Genomic DNA, 17,098 nt, shown 5'->3' on the forward strand with positions numbered 1-17,098 from the left:
TGGGAAAGATTTTTACAAGAAACATTTTTCTTTTTATATTATATTACTGCTGTTTTTGTTTGAGCAGTTGGACCCGGAAATACGTCACAGCTTAACATGTCTTAACATCAAGCTAGCGGTACGTTGCGCAGGTGCACTGAGTAAACCCAGGAGAGATCAAGGTGATGCCCTAAGTCTCGCACATCAAGGAGGCAGAGCTGAAGATGGGCAGTTTTGTTTTCGTTTTTATTAAAATTTTATAGTCCTTGTAACTAATCTTTTGATGACATTCGACATATATTTAGAAAAGAGGCCTTATTTAACGTCAGTGCGCACTTTACCCCACTTTCTCCATCAGTACTCTGTTTTAAGAGCATTCAAAGCTGAAGCTACAAAGATGAGAGAGAAGTCGAAACAGACGTGGAGATCACGAGGGACCTCTAGCTCTGTAGGAATCGCACTAGCCAACTGAGTTACGCCTGCTCCTAAGTTTCAAGTATAGTCGATAGACGATAGAGTTTCTAGTTCATTCAACAATGGACCATGTAATGCAGGGGTAAAACGACACTTTTTAGAAAAATATTTTAATGCATACTGTCAACGACGATGCGCGAGTGATGGACGTCAATCAAGACGTTTCCATGACACTCCATTGGCACGTGACCTTGAACGCTTTGTGTTTTCTGACAATGTCATGGAAACAATTTGATTGACGTCCACCAGAACTCTATTTTTTCGCGACAGAAAATTGTACAATTTTGCGCGTGTGATTGAGAAGCGCTGTAATGTCTTACTCACCTGGTTTAGCTAATGTTTCATATTACAAGTACAACTTGAGTAGTTATATCACAAGGGTGCGGTAGTAATAAAATTACAAAATTACCAAAACATCTGCTGTTTCAGTGTATATCCTTGCATCTGACTCGCACACGTACGTTTAACCTTTACTTGATCTATTTCAAAAGAAACCAGATAGCCAGCTGTGATTCCGTTCTTGTTGAGTTCATACTGCGTCAAGGCATATTTTCTCTTTTGAAGTGCTGCGAAATTCCATTCCTTTCTTATCCTTTGTTAAATATTGTTTTAAATTTTTAAGTTTTATCATTTTAGTTTATGGAGTTGGAGAACACAAATTGTTTCCCTCTAGCATCGATGGCAATTTGTGGATTTTTAGACGCCATCTCGATTTGTTTAGTCTTGCATGCCTGGTGCTCCCTACATGCGTTTTTTTGAGATTTAAAAATAAATAAAAATCCTGTACACAGTAGGTGGACCACCACAAACAACAAAATTGATAATGTAATTTCTTCATTACATGAAGAAGGCAAGTAATGGCTTACCGAAATATCTTTTAAGTAAAAACATTTCCACCTACAATGTATACTCGATTCTTATTTAGGTTATCTTCAAATAGTTTAATTTCACATATCCAGTCAGATCTTATATCGGTGATTCACCGTATACCGGCAACGTTATTGTTTGTGGTGTTAACACATTATTTTCTGTTATATTTAAGAAGATATAACTAGCTAAAAACTAGTGTGAGCTGCGTCGGTGTTTCTAATGAAACAGTAATGATGAAAAGGTAAATTATACACCGTGAAAAGATGAAAAGAGCTCTTTTACTCCGACGAAGGACTAGCGTCCGAAACGTCAGTAAGTTTTTTCATCTTTTCACGGTGTATAATTTACCTTTTCATCATTACTGTTATATTTAAGACTTCAGTTTAAGGTCAAAAAATACTACAAAGTATGAAAAACGCATTCTTGTTCAAGCTGGGGTTTAGCAATATAATATGTGCAGTTCAGTTACGTGAACTAGCGTTCGGCGTGTCTCGTGAAAGAACGACGAAACGTTATTTGTCAGTCATGTTTTTAAAACTGTAGTCTTTTATGAATGACAAACCTGTTCTTTTACTAAAGAATAATCCCAGAAGGAACAAGAAAGCCTTAGAATGTTTGAAAAACTTACCAATACTTAGTTTTTGTGGACTCTCTCTCTGTTAGAAAGCGCGCTTCGTGTTGCCTAATCAAGGCCAAATCAGTGCAATGTGACTTTAAAAGCGCTAACCAACCTGTATTTATACCTCTTCGACCTCATGGAGGATTTCTGCCCAATCACGCATCCACATCAATCATCAGCATACAATGATAAAACGAAATAATGTGCAGGCATCAGCAAATATTTGTCATGATCAGAACAGTAACCAGTTTTGTTCTGGTTTTTTTTTTTTTTTTTTTTTTTTTTCATTTTGAATTTGTATGTGACTATTCCTTTTTATTTTGTAAAAGATATTCATAACTTCTGGACTTCTTAGCCTGTTGTAAAGCCTCTCTTGCCCCTTCTTCCTCTCTCGCTCTCTTTTTCAGGGAAGGGTGCAAATGCAAATGGCTCGTCACAGGCCGAAGAATCTATATTTGTTATATTGTCCTGAAATGGATACATTTTGTATATTTGATACAGTTGCCCTCTCGTCGAGCGAAGTCATAATAATTTTACATTTCTCTGACAAGAAAGTCTGACAGTGCTCTATTAAAACGGAAACATTGCGTTCTATCTATACAAATCCTCAAACGATGGAATACAACAATGCGATTTCTCGTCTTCAGCGTTTTTTGAAAATAATCCGTTATTAAAATTGTGAGTACGTGGCGAGGACAGGAAATTACGTAAAATGAAATACACTATTGAGCAACAAACATTTAGAACAGGAACATTCACTTCATATTCTCAAATAAAAGATATTTTCTTCTCATTCTTCTTCTTCGCTTGGGACTGAATTCTGTGAAATAAAATCAAAGTGAATTTGAACTTGAGCCTAAGAATAATGTTTTCCAATTTTCCCATCCCACGTGTCATTTGCTTGAGAATAAGTTGTATCCATCTATGTGTCTTCTCATGCGCAATCAATGAAAAACAGAAATGATACTCTTACTTCTTAATGAAACTTTGTCTTAAATGGAAAACCTTACGCCCAAAGTATAAGAGTCTCTACCTCTGTACTTTGATTTTAACGGTTCTTATTTTTTTATTTAACTATTTTGGTCCATTTTCGGTGATAGTGTGCCGAGACAAGTAACCTGATAAAGGAAGTTCGTAGTCTATAAGGTAAGTGTTAATCATAGACCCTTATCTTTTAGATATACTTTCAAATCTATGCTTTGCTATTGTCAGTATAAAGAGTAGCTTACTCTTTTAATATACACTTGTCCCAGCCTTTTCAATGAAACATAAGATAATTGCAATACTTGAATCTGATGCAACTCTTATACTTACGAGTCCTCTGTATCTAATGAGGAAGCCTGCTTTACTCGTACTACCATCCGATACAAAGTTTATTATGGCTTTGTTACCCCTGACCAGCACTTCGTAAGGGTAACGATATGTACCACAATGACGAGGTCCTACTTGGTTTAACATCTTATCCTTGATTATAATGTAGTCGTATCTGAAACGAAATAAGTGCACATCACATTCAATAATGATACCTGATTGGTTATACTACTGTGTTTGCGCAAATCACATTCAATAGTGGTACGTGATTGGCTGTCGTCCTGGATGTTTGCGCATGTCACATCCAAAGGTGATATTTGATTGGCTTTTGTCCTTGGTGTTTGCGCATGTCACATTCAAAGGTGATATTTGATTGGCTTTTGTCCTTGGTGTTTGCGCATGTCACATTCAAAGGTGATATTTGATTGGCTTTTGTCCTTGGTGTTTGCGCATGTCACATTCAAAGGTGATACGTGATTGGCTGTCGTCCTGGATGTTTGCGCATGTCACATCCAAAGGTGATAATTGATTGGTCGTAGTCCTCTTTAGCTGCGCATGTCACATCCAAAGGTGATGCGTGATTGGCTGTCGTCCTTGGTGTTTGAGCACATTATATTTTAAAGTGATGAGTGATTATTTATGCCCCTTTTTTATTTGCGCATGTTACATTCAATAGTGATACATTCAAAACAAATGTTTGCGCATAATCAATAATCTTACTTCAAAATGTGCCAATAGTTCTGCTTCAAAGCAATTGAGATCCCGACTTTTTTATTTGTACTTACATGCAGTTTCGATCCTCCTCCAGACGCAACTTTTCTATTGTAATTTTGATCGCTTTGTACGAATCAGAAAGTTGGATGATCCAATTATATTTAGTCCCCTGGGGGTAGGGGTTAGGATAATTGGGTGACGTAATTACTCCTTGAACCGTCATTAGCATTGTTTTAGTTTCTGTAATTTAAATGCGAAAAATAATAAAGTTGTTTTAATAACATTTAAAAAATCCAGTTATTTCTAAATTGAAGTGTTTGAAATACTTACTTTTTGGATGAGATACTATTGTAGTTGACATGGCTGTTGCATTGATGCCTAGAGAAAAAAATTAATCCAAAATTATCTTAAAAATGAGTATATCAGCTATCATGAAAAGTAATTGCTCTATGTTTTATTTATTTATTTATTTATTTATTTATTTGTTTGTTTGTTTGTTTGTTTATTATTTATTTATCTTTAAGTTTTAGCATAGCGCATTGAGATAATAGAATACGCTTTATAAGCACTAATTTATTATTGTTGTCATATTAATTGAGGTTCCATTACCTTTTGGCCTTGCTGTTGTTTCGGGAGCTTCTAAAAAGAGAATAGAGTGAATCATTCTATACATTCGTAATGCATTGACAGGACAGTGGCGTACCAGAACGAGTCGTTCCAGTATATAACATGCTCTTTCGATCTTACATTTATCTTTATTCTTATTTTTAAAATTTTTAAACGCCAAAAGGCCTAGCCAATTCACCAAACCACACATCAATGTTTGTATGTTGTAATTTTATATGTAAGCGTGAAAGCCAGCAATTTTGGTTAAGTTGTAATCATTATATAAAAATTTAGGAGGTATTGCTAGTTACGAATAGAGGCGTCAGTACAGTACCAAATATAAAACCAAATAAACACTTACTCGGCAGAGGAGGACTGGGGACCTCCTTGGTTGGTTGTTGTGTTTTCGGTGAAGCGATATCTGTTAAAAACAGGAAAATGACCTTTAAGCCCCGTTTACACTGTCGATTTTTGCGGCGATTTTTGCTACGATTTTTGTGGCAATTGTCGAAAATATAAAATCTTTTGTCTCATCCTTGGTATCCTGAATAAAACTTTACAAGTAAATTCTTTACCATTATTTATTATAGACAGAATCGCCGAAAATTTCGCAGCAAAAATCGCCGCAAAACTCGCTAGCGTAAACGGGGCTTAACGAGAGATCATATCGAATGAGGCTAAGTTAAAACATCTGTTATGTTCATGGACACAAATTCAGTCAATTCATTTTCTGCTCAAATTAAGAAGTAACAAAGCAATGCTGAAAGGCTAACATCGCTGTTAGGGGACTGACCCTTTATACATTGGTACTGTCGTCTTTTCGCAAACGTGTCCTTAAAAAAAACACGAATATATTCATAAAACCAAATGAACACTTACTTGGCGGAGGAGGACTGGGAACCTTCTTAGTGGGCTGTGTTGTTAGTCTAGTCGTTGGTGAAACGATGTCTGTCGAAACTAGGAAAAGAAGCAAGAAGTAGATGATCAAGATTAGGTAACAAATATGTCAGTCAGTCAGTCAGTCAGTCAGTCAGTCAGTCAGTCAGTCAAAAAAAATCTTAAAACGGGCTAAATTCAAAAAGTAACCACGCAGAGCGAAAGAAGTGTTCTTTATCAATGATCGGCTAAAATTTCGAGGCTTTATTTAACGTTTCAATGATTTTATCGACTTTTTTGATGAATCCCCATACATATCCTTATATCATGACACCACAGAAAAAAAGCTTGGGCTACCTGTGGTCAGTCAGTCAGTCAGTCAGTGAACAATGCAACTTCATAATTAACCTTTCTTTAGAATAACTGCATTAACAAACTCAGTTATTTTGATAGAAAATAATTACTCACCCGTCTTACTGTTACTTGAAACTCCAATACACAGTACATCGTTTCCAAATTCCGGAAAGTTCGAACAGTTAAGCTTCTCTGGCCAAGTAAAACCATATCTGTTCATCAAAGGTTCACATCCCTTTTTTGATTGTTCGCACATTGAGCGACATGGAGGGATCGGCGTTTCCATGACAGTACATATCGGTGCGTACAAAGAACACAAAAACATGCGAAAATCTTTATGGCATCCGATCTGTATGAGAGGAAAGAACTGGTAAACCTCCTGAGAAGCTTCTGCTTGGGTCCGATGTTTCAACATGTTGGGGTACAGTGTGTGGTTGTATTGAAGTCCTTGACACAATTGTATTGTTAACTTTTGGCAACCCGGTCCTTTTGGAATTCCTGGAGTACAAAACATCATAAAGACCTTCATCATTAGTAATAATAACTTTAATTAAGAAGGTTTAAAAAGTACTTATAAAATACACCAGGTTTAGCAAATAGCTAATCTTACCCTGGGCCTTCAAATATTTATAATAAATAATAATAATATGTCTTTATCATTTCATTTGATAAAATACATAACAAATGTTACAAATATCAAAAATATAGACGCTAGAATATATATATATATAGTAAATATATATAAGGTATTTTGTACGATATCTGATAAGTGCTTATCTGCCGCTTAGAGACTGGGAAAATAATTTGAATAGAATGAAATAGGTTTTATGATAACGAACGGTTGGCAAAAACACCAGAGTTTTAAATATTTTTAAATCGAAAAAAAGGAATAAATAAAAAGTAGGTAGAATGTTTAGGTCACCCATCCATGTACTAACTTCGCTCAACCGGACTTGACTCAGTATCATGGAAGCGCAAGTTTTTTCCACTGGACCATGGTTCGAAGTGAATCAGCATAACAATAGCCGTGAAAACAATGCGCCGGATAGACTAGACTTTTTAACATAAACTTTTCAACCGATTCCGTGCGTGGCAGAGATGCAAGGGATTAGCCGATATGGTCTGGGGGCAGGCTGGTCTCTCCCCTGATGCTTCTGCTAGAACATTTTCTTGCGTAATTCGTACACCCAAGGGCAGAAGGATTTAATCGCCGTCAGGTCCGAAGTCCATACGACGCCTCAGCTCTGCGGATGTCTCGGGGGTATGGCAAAGTGGAGTCGATTTTTTGTTTTTTGTTTAATTTAAAAACAAATATTTATTTATTTTTGGTGGGTCGTTGGTTCAAATCCTAGGAGCGTCGATTGATCGTTTTTCCTTTTTTTAGTTTTATTTTTCCAAAATATATATATCACTGAGCCGAAGATAATATGAAACGCATGAAAACGGTTTAAAATATATCTTATCAAGAGATCTTACTCCAGATTTGGTTCCTTAATATTTTCTTTCAATATTGATGTGTTTTGTTTGTTTGTTTTTTTGTTGTTCAGCGCTGTCCAGTCCCGTGCAAAAAAAAGAGGGAAATTTGAAGGATAAAGTTTTGTCCTTATTTTATAACACACCTTCAGTGGCTCGTGTCGACTTCGCGCGGATCGAGGGTCTCTTTACTTTCGGTGGTGGGGTATTTGGTTTCTCCGCTGATAATCTGGAACATCTCTTCTTTGGAAACTTGCTGCAATGCAGAGGAGAGGGCCATCTTATCTTCAATTTTCTCAAAACTCGTCGACAGGATTTCTTGACAGAATTGCATATTACTCTACAAAAAAATAGCAATGTTATTTTCTTTTTTGAGTTCAATTATGTCTTTTTATTTTGAATTCGTATTGTCATCCATGCATCCATGAATCCATGCATGCATCCATGCATCCATGCATGCATGCATCCATGCATCCATGCATCCATGCATCCATGCATCCATGCATCCATGCATCCATGCATCCATGCGTCCATGCATCCATGCATCCATGCATCCATGCATCCATGCATCCATCCATTCATGCTACCAGTTTTATACGATCATCTATTATTGTGTTACCTGCAAGTCTGTGTTTCGTCTCTATCACATGGTGGTATATATACTCTGCATAGAAAATCCTCCAACAAATGAGAGCACTGCTTACGAATGGCTTCGGACCAGCCGCCAAGAGCTCGAATAATCTGGTCTTGATTGGTGTGCCCAAATCTATTCGGTAGTCTTGTGTACGTGTAACCCAACCGACTGCAAACGTTGCGTATTGGGCTGGTAATTCTCTGGCACGAAGGATCGACTGTCGGACCTAAAACGCATAATGGTGATATATAATCAGTGAGGCTACAAACAAAATAGACCTTGTCACCTTAGACGCATCGTTTTCCCATTTCAGTCCAAAAAATATTCCCTTGAGTATTATTACTTCCCTTTAATGTGTTAGCCAAGCAGTTTTTATCTTGTGCGTAATGTCTTCTCATTCAAGATCACATTTATGTCATTCTTTTGGAAATAAGATACTTTGTTTGAGTTTCTTACCTTGTGTCTTTAAGGTCGTAACCATGGTCGTAGTCATTGTGGTGGGTAGAGCGGTTGTGGTAACTAATCACGTAAATGATAGAAAACACTTAAGCCCGATAACTTATCGTGACGGACTCAGGAGCAAAAGTATGTGGTATTTACAGTGCTACATGTGTTATATACGTATGTGTTCATTAATTTCTCTTTACCTGTAGTTTGAGTGAGGTTGTTTGAATCTGGAAAAATTAAAACACATAAGTTGTTGGATTGTAAGCATTCATAAAAGAGAGACAAATGACAATAGCATGGGGCAATGTTTGGTGATATTAACAATGGAAGCTTACGCTTCTTCTTACGAAGAAAAACGGATGGATGGGCGAATGAAAGGTGGAGACGAATGGATAGATGGATGAAAGGCGAGAAGGAAACTATGGATGAATGAATGGATGGCATGGTAGGTCATGGCATGCATAGAATGGATCTATGCACTGCTGACACTTATAATCGAGAGTTAGGAGCATCCCTGCCAGTGAACTGCAATGAAATCGGACTATCACAAAGACCAGCCAATACTAACTGCAGAATTTCTCGTCACTAGCGTCGGCACAGTCTTCATCACCATCACACCACCAGGATCTATGGATACATTTACCGTCTGTGCATGGAAACTCATTATCTAAACAATTGACTGCTGCATCTGTTGACCATAACCCATGGAAAATCTTAATAACTTTCCAAGCAACAAAAACACCTTAATACTTACTTAGATGGAATAATTGTTTACAGCCCAAATAAGAGGTAGCGATAATGATATACAGTAGAGTATCGTTACTTCAGAACTCATGGGGAAAGGTTCAAAATAACGGGGGCTCGAGATTTCCGGGTACAATTGTAATGAAGCTACAGTCCACTGAAGGTGGAGCTACAGTCCATTGGAAGTGGGCTAAAGTCCATGGAGGTGGAGCTACAGCCCATTAGAGGTGGAGCTACAGCCCACTAGAGGTGGGCTATAGTCCACGTGAGGTGGGCTATAGTCCACGTGAGGTGGGCTACAGTCCACTGGAGGTGGAGCTACAATCCACTGGAGGTGGAGCTACAGTCCACTGGAGGTGGGCTACAGTCCACTGGAGATGGAGCTACAGTCCACTGGAGATGGGCTACAGTCCACATGACGTGGGCTCAAGTTAAAAACTATTCATGGTTCGAGATTGCGATACCCCACTGCAAAATAAATCATTGAGTTTGTCCATGGGATATTATTGTTACTTCTCGTCAGATTTGATACGTATTATCAGCACGGGCTACTGAGGCGTGTATACGGTCACGCAACGGTATGTCAATCCACATGTGTTAGAGCGCAGCTATAATGATTCTTGATTTCGGACAAGCATAGTAAGATGTATATTCTGAAGCTAATAGAACCATTGATCAACACACAAAATGCACTTATCACTCTTAACACGATTACCTGTTGGTTGGACGGTGGAATCGTTAGAATCTGAAGAGAATGGAGGAATAATAATCATTAAGAAACGAAAAGAAATGGGTCGTTGCAAAAATTGATAGACGAGCGGACGAAACTCGATAGCATTTTTTCCTTTTCGTCCGAAAATCAAATCTAATAGGGCTTTTGAGTTGTGACGTATTTCCGGGTCCAATATTCCCAGGATTTATTCTCTACTTTTAATAATTACATGCATAAACAGAAAATCCTGCATTAAAAAAACAAAAAACAAAAAACAAAAAAAACAAAAACACACACACACACACACAGCAAAAATGTCTGTAGAAGTAAGTATTAATTTGGAACCGGAAGTCGATTTTTGTTCGAATTACGTCACACTTAACAGCTCTATAAAGTTTCAATAATAATGTAGTGTATTCATTTGTACAGTGAATGCGCATTCCTTTCCGGGTCCTACGAGATTTACAAGTATTTTTTCGACAAATCGTCAAAGTCGACGCCCGTTTCATTTACAAAGCTTTTAGTTTACTTCGCCTTGTTTGCCGGTTTGTTTGTATGTCTATTGGTTTGTCTCTTCAAAAATATTTATCGCAACCCAATTTCCCAATACTAACTGCAAGATCTTTCGTCACTTGAGTCGGTACAGTCGTTATCACCATCACACCACCAAGAAATAGGTATACATTTACCATTTGCACACTGGAACTCATTATCTAAACATCTGATCTCATCATCTGCACCTGTGGAAGACAATTGAAAAATGACATTGTAATGATATTTCGTTTCAATTAAGCTTCGTTTTGAAGATAACTTAAGAAACAAAGAAATAAATGCCTGGTTCGAGTTCGGTTCCAGGAGTCGGCATAACATGTGAGTAGAGTTTGTTAGCTATTTCCATTGATTCGAGAGTTTTCTCCGGTTTTCCTCTCTCCGTAAAACCTGACACGCCAAATTCGAATTTTATCTGTGGGCCGGTTAGCCTTGCCCTGAATTCCAACAGCCCAGAGGCTGTGTCAATTCAGGGTATCAATCAATTTTGAAGAATAACCGCATACCTTAACATGCTCTTTTTTCAGTTAAAAAGAAAAGACAATGACACTTACCAACACTAGTGCTCAAGCAGACCACCATGACAACAAGGAACAACCGAAGAAATGCTTTCTTCATGTCTTCTTCCTGGTAAAGCTAAAGTAGGCGTAGCAATATAACCAATCTTTCAGTTTTAAGAATAGGCTGGGGGAAACCAACTACAGTCAAACCTCTGTTAAGCGGTCACCCCTGGGGAAACATCAGGTGACCGCTTAATAGGGGTGACCGCTTAATAGATGGCCGCTTAACAGAGGTTCGACTGTAAAATGATTTGTTTGATATCGATTGGCGATCAACTTCATGTCATTTTCTGAAACCCGATTTACACCATTCTTGTACCCAGAGCCTCTTGCATGGCGAAAATCGGATTCTCTGGGAAATATACAGCCCAATCCATGAAAAAAAAAATCGCTTGCTATTTATAATCATGATAGAATAGTTTGGGTTGGGCTGGATTTTAAAACATAAATATAACTGCCTGCCATTTATTGTTTGAAGATCGTTGACCGACTGCAGATCATTCATGTTTGCGTTGTTTTTTTTTTTAGGTTTGAAAACTAGCGGTTATCAAGCAGATATCAAGAGGGACTCCCGGCAAATATACGAGACACATGTTAAATTGTACCTTCAAGATTAATACTAAAAATATCAAGCTTTGTGTACGGAGGTCTGCGCACACAGGAAATGAAGAGAGAACTGTAAGTAGGAGAAAACAGAAAGTAAGTGCTTTTCTCCCCCCCCTCCCCCCCCGGGTTATATCTTCAAAAGCTTTTATATTCCTAGCATAAAGAACAATACTGAGTTTGTTCCTGAAAATTTAATGAGCAAATAATTGCTTCAAGTTGTCGCAAATCTCTACAGCTTTTTTACTTTTAATTTTGATTTTACATACCCTACCCTAGACTAAAACTAAGAATTGTATACCCTATCCCAGACGAAAAGACGGAAAATACGGTTTTACAATCGATTGCAATCAATATTTACTAATATTTTTATTGTTTTTGTGTCGGCAGAAAGCGTAGCCTATTAGCCAGACAAAAACGAGCAAATCGTTAACCCTATCCTAGACTAAAATGACACCCTATCCCAGACAAAATGTCAAAAAATGATATCCTACCCCAGACCCAAAAGCCGAAAAACCATACCCTATAGGGCGGCACATACCCGTATAGCAAATATAGGGGAGTACCCCCCCCCCCCCTCCCGGGCAATAATGCTATGACAATTATGTTAATTATTCGCACATCTAGTATAGACAAAGACAGCTAAACTGAGGTCTTTACTGTGATTTATATTATGAATTATCTCTTAATCTCTTTCTACATAAAATAATATATCATTTATACTGACTACAATAATCAGGTTATACTCGGGTAACTGATTCAAATAAGATAAGATTTGTTTTAATTTTTAGTTCTTATGTCAAGTTAGATTGAACGTCTTTTTAGTATTACTTCATTCGATTAAAGAGTTCTAATATCTTAGATCTGCCAAGTATTACAGCCTCCAAACCAAGGAAAGTATATTTTTCACACTTAAAACAAAAATAAGAGTTCGAACTTCATCTGCGGAAGATCAATCGTGCGGCGCATGCTTTTGTTTAGAACAGGAAATATTTACGAAGTAAATAGATTTAACTTTATGTCAAGTAAAGGTCGCGCGTGGTACTAGAGGTATCATTTTCACTACGGTGACAAACATATAATGCACGAAAGACAGTACTTTTAATGTCAAGTTCTTTCTTGTAGGATAAAAAGAAATTTGTATTAAGACGCCGTTAACTACAACCACCTTGCACACTTTCTTTAATTGTTCAGTTAACTAGCACCAGGATTGTTTTAATGTACTATTCTCCTAAGGAAATACAAATTTGAATAGGAAAGAAAATTCGCGAAGCGTTTTGGTAGTGGTAGTCACTGACGCAACATACAGACGGCAATTCGGCTAGCTGACATAAATAGGACGTTCAAATCGCCTCACAATCGGAAAAATAAATTACTGACATATGTCCCTGTGCTGAGTACTATCTAGGGGTCATATAAAGTTACCTCGCAAAAATATAAACCCATTATAAAAATTTTAATTGCTAACGTTGGTTTCCCAGATTGATACTTTGGGGTCTATTTGTATCTTTTTGTTCCCCGCGAGCAGATTCTCCTCTCCTCTTTGTCGCCCTTCTTCAGGAGGTGACAAGGGAGAGTTCCTTCAATTTTTCATACCAAAGGAAAGCAGATTCTGCTAAGAGGAAAGATCTTGTCGCGATAGTTATTAAAAGGAGATCACATCCCAGGGTCATAGCTGAAGTAAATGGCCTGTGTTCATGCGCCAAGGCGGCCTTATCTCCGAATACAAATGGCATCTTTTGCACACGGGAAGGATTGACGTCACCAGTGCTCTCGATAGAATACTATAGACTTTAATTCCGGTACATGCGACTGAACTTCTTTGACAAATGAATGGTCTTGTTGTAAACTATCTAATCGATCGTGTCATAATTCTTAGTAAAGCCTTGATTTAGGTTGAGCTAGGAATTATAGAATTTTGAAACAATCATTTATTGGAAGTCCAAAACGAAAGAAAATGTTTGTAAAAGATCTAAAAGTGTTAGTTTCGGGCAGAGATGTTTTTGATTTCTTTCACGCGTTTGCTACAAACATTTCAGTGTTGTATTTCAGCACAGAAAATACCAAAGGACATCCGATTCTCTACTCGACGAAAACAATAGAATGAGTTACTGAAATTCGTGAAAAAACTTACCGAATCGTGTCTTTAATTGTCTTCGTAAGTGTGAAGTCTTCTGATTGCTGACCCTCGGTTGTTGTAACGACACAGTTTTATAGTGAAAGGCTACCTTCAACAATAAACGGATACTATGTCAGTCTATGTCACCTTTTGATACCACCGATAAAAGCTTCACTAAAGAGGAAAACCATATGCATATCCGACCAATGACGTCCTGGGATTCGTGCATGACGCACACAGGAGTCTTGAGGGTGGGGTTGGATCTCTCTTGCGGGCTTCCTCTGGCAGCCAGTGGGCCGAAAATCAGAAAAAATAAAAATATAGAACCCTAAGGAGAGAATATATGGGAATACATGGAGGTGGAAGTAAATCGCAAAACCAGATGATAAATAACATAGATAAAAAGAAACCTTTAATGCACAAATATGGTTTAACTGCTCATAAGCAGTATCAAAGGTCCTTTCACTGGATATGAACGTACTCCATTAAAGCAATGACTATTTCACATCCATCGAAAGGACCTTTTTCATAATGGAATTATATTCAGTCGGCTAGATGTCGTACCCTACGATAGTCTAAATTAAGCTATAAAAAATATCTATATGTATAAATATGAGTAAAATATAAGACCACCCAATCACCTGGACTGCGAGTATGCCATCTAGCCATCACATAACGTGCTGGCTAGATGGGATACTCGCAGTCCAGGTAATTGAGACAGACTAGGAAGAGTATAATTTTGAGGCAAATTTTATTCAGTCGGCTAGTAGTCGTACTCTACGATAGTATAAATTAAGCTATAATAAATATTTATGTGTTTAAATATGAGAAAAATATAAGACCAGCCAATCACCTGGACTGCGAATATGCCATCACCTATTAAACGTGCTGGCTAGATGGGATACTCGCAGTCCAGGTAATTGAGACGGACTAGGGAGAGTATAATTTTTAGGCAAATTTTATTCAGTCGGCTAGTAGTCGTACCCTACGATAGTCTAAATTAAGCTATAATAAATATTTATGTTTTAAATATGAGAAAAATGTAAGACCACCCAATCACCTGGACTGCGAGTATGTTATCTAGCCATCACCTAACGTGCTGGCTACATGGGATACTCGCAGTCCAGGTGATTGGGTCGTCTTATATTTTACTCATATTTAAACACATAAACAGACTAGGGAGACTATAGTTGTCAGGCAAATTTTATTCAGTCGGCTAGTAGTCGTACTCTACGATAGCATAAATTAAGCTATAATAAATATTTATGTGTTTAAGTATGACTAATTCAATCATCTAGACCACCATCAGGTTCGAATTCCATACGCCGCCTCAGCTCACCTTGAAATTGAATTTTTATTATTTTTTAAAATGTCTGATGTGATTTCGTGTACAATTGCGTTATGATATAACCAACTGCTAGAATAAAGAATATTAGAATTAGCTAGGGAATGTATGGTGTCATTGAGGAAAACACATCCCGGGCGAAGAGTGCATCTCACATTCACCTGACACCTCTAATTACATACATTTACTGTCATTTATTTGGTCCTTAATCGCCCGGGATGTAGTCTTTAATCGTACCTTGAATGCTTCACATTTAAAGCCATTTTGAAGATTATTTTCCGATTCCTACCACTTAAAGGATACATAAAGCAAAAGAGTAGATCCTGTGAGAGCGTTATAAAAATAAAGGTGCAGACCAATCTAGCTGTAGACATCCTTTTTATCCGATACAACAGGCTGCCATATTATTTTTTCGGGCTCGACTTCTCAACGGATAGAAGGTAAGTCTGGATTTACATTAGTTATATAGAAGTGCAGTTTAGCTTTCTTAAAGGTTCAAGGACAATAGCCTGGGTTGGCGGGATATCGTGTGATTCGACAATAGCGCGCCGCAAATAAGAAGTAACAACATGTTACGATTGATCCATATACCATATATAGAAACCGTGTTTGGATAATCCTTATCATTTCATAGATCACTCCTGCGTGGTATCAAAGTAACAGCGCGGCTAAAGCATACATCGCATTGAATTTTAATATGTTTGGTTATCTGCCTTTGCGGGGAAAGGTGCGACACTTTCAATAAGCTCGTGTCCAAAGTTTGGCCCCACAAAGGCCAATCGTAGTACCTAGTACCTTGGGGAGGTGGGTCTGCTGTGTAGGCGTACACGTGGCTTGCTGGTCCATACTTTTGATGCTCTTAAAACCATTTCCTTTACGACCAAAACAAAACAAATAACACCATTGATCCCCATTTCACTTGCTCTTTTAGAATTTGTTAGTTTTTGCTTCAAAATCCAAAATTGTGGAAAATCAGGATCTGGATTCTTTTCTTGGATCGGACTTTTTCTATGTGGATTGTCGGAACATGCCAAAATCTTACTTTAGTATTTTGACTTGAAATCTTAATGAAAAGTCTAACATAACCAGAAAATTTACTTTGACGCAGTTATTTTGTAAGATTAATGAAACATTATGGCTGATATGAGAAGGATACGTTAAGGGGTAAGACTGACTCACCTCGGGTTATATAACGTTCATGTCTAATATCTTCATGTCTGTTAAGACTAAAAAAAATACATAGAATATCTATCCCACCCCACTAATACACTCTATTAGTGTAGCATTTATGTTTTCATGCCTTCGTGTCAAGATAATTACCCTATTGGAGTGAATGGCTGAGGGGAAAACTCCAAAGCCGCTTTCAATGCAAAAATAACAATGTCAATAACAAAACATTTTAATGGAGTTATAACTACATTGGTAAAGGTGAGTGCAAACAAAACTCCCCACGATATAATATGTACATTATCCAACAAACAAATGGAGGAAAGGCAAAGGCGCAAGATAGCTATTGTAAAAATCGTGAGATGCCACAACACATGAATCGGCATGAAACATAAGGGTCCAGTGTGCCAAATATTCAATCTCTTTACCTCGAATTGCGGAAACTTAATGACTTGTTGGACGACAATAATGACAGGGCAGTTACATTTTTTAGTTTCTTTTGTTTTGTTTCGCTTTTTCTGTACGTTATGATCTGACAGCTGTGAATTGATTTTAATGATTTTGAATTAAAATAAAATATTATTTGTATTTAATGCTTAATTGTTTTTTTTAATCTTTTATTTATCTGTTCTTGATTGGCCTTGGCTTTAGATTTTGCTGCATTATTTTTGTCTCTACCCTGATGACAGGCAAGCCGCTTTTCCCCAACAAATATAAATAGAATTCCATCCCAAGAAATATTGACCGAGGTTTTAGTCTTCTTTAGCTTGCTGGTAAAAAATACTTTGCGGATCTTCAGATCTCGAAGGTCTTTAAATCATTAACAATAAAGCGTCAAGTGAGTTTGATCTACCAATTAATAGCTATAAACAACAATAATCTCATTACCTCCAAGGTTGGATCCAAATAATTTATCTTACTTGAGAACTACGGCAGGGCCGT

The 17,098-nt window shown here is 37.4% G+C and overlaps 1 protein-coding gene across 1 annotated transcript in view; it reads right to left on the reverse strand.

Moving 5' to 3' along the window:
• Positions 1–13,804, reverse strand: part of LOC116301887 (uncharacterized) — a 31,752-nt gene extending 17,948 nt beyond the window's left edge. The window contains exons 1-16 of the mRNA XM_089025613.1: positions 13,660–13,804; positions 10,917–10,998; positions 10,428–10,553; positions 9,817–9,846; positions 8,926–9,045; positions 8,558–8,584; positions 8,367–8,429; positions 7,896–8,136; positions 7,423–7,616; positions 5,918–6,301; positions 5,453–5,530; positions 4,935–4,994; positions 4,577–4,606; positions 4,298–4,345; positions 4,039–4,207; positions 3,229–3,428 (exon numbers count right to left, since the gene is read on the reverse strand). Of these exons, the coding sequence (XP_088881739.1) occupies positions 3,229–3,428; positions 4,039–4,207; positions 4,298–4,345; positions 4,577–4,606; positions 4,935–4,994; positions 5,453–5,530; positions 5,918–6,301; positions 7,423–7,616; positions 7,896–8,136; positions 8,367–8,429; positions 8,558–8,584; positions 8,926–9,045; positions 9,817–9,846; positions 10,428–10,553; positions 10,917–10,980 (1,834 nt within the window). The 5' untranslated portion in view covers positions 10,981–10,998; positions 13,660–13,804. The remainder of the gene's footprint in view (positions 1–3,228; positions 3,429–4,038; positions 4,208–4,297; positions 4,346–4,576; positions 4,607–4,934; positions 4,995–5,452; positions 5,531–5,917; positions 6,302–7,422; positions 7,617–7,895; positions 8,137–8,366; positions 8,430–8,557; positions 8,585–8,925; positions 9,046–9,816; positions 9,847–10,427; positions 10,554–10,916; positions 10,999–13,659) is intronic.
• Positions 13,805–17,098: the final 3,294 nt, after the last annotated feature.

This window comes from Actinia tenebrosa, unplaced genomic scaffold (assembly GCF_029948245.1).
Source record: "Actinia tenebrosa isolate PJP-AT-01 unplaced genomic scaffold, QUT_ActTen_1.0 PGA_scaffold0__85_contigs__length_37466705, whole genome shotgun sequence".
NCBI lineage: Eukaryota > Metazoa > Cnidaria > Anthozoa > Actiniaria > Actiniidae > Actinia > Actinia tenebrosa.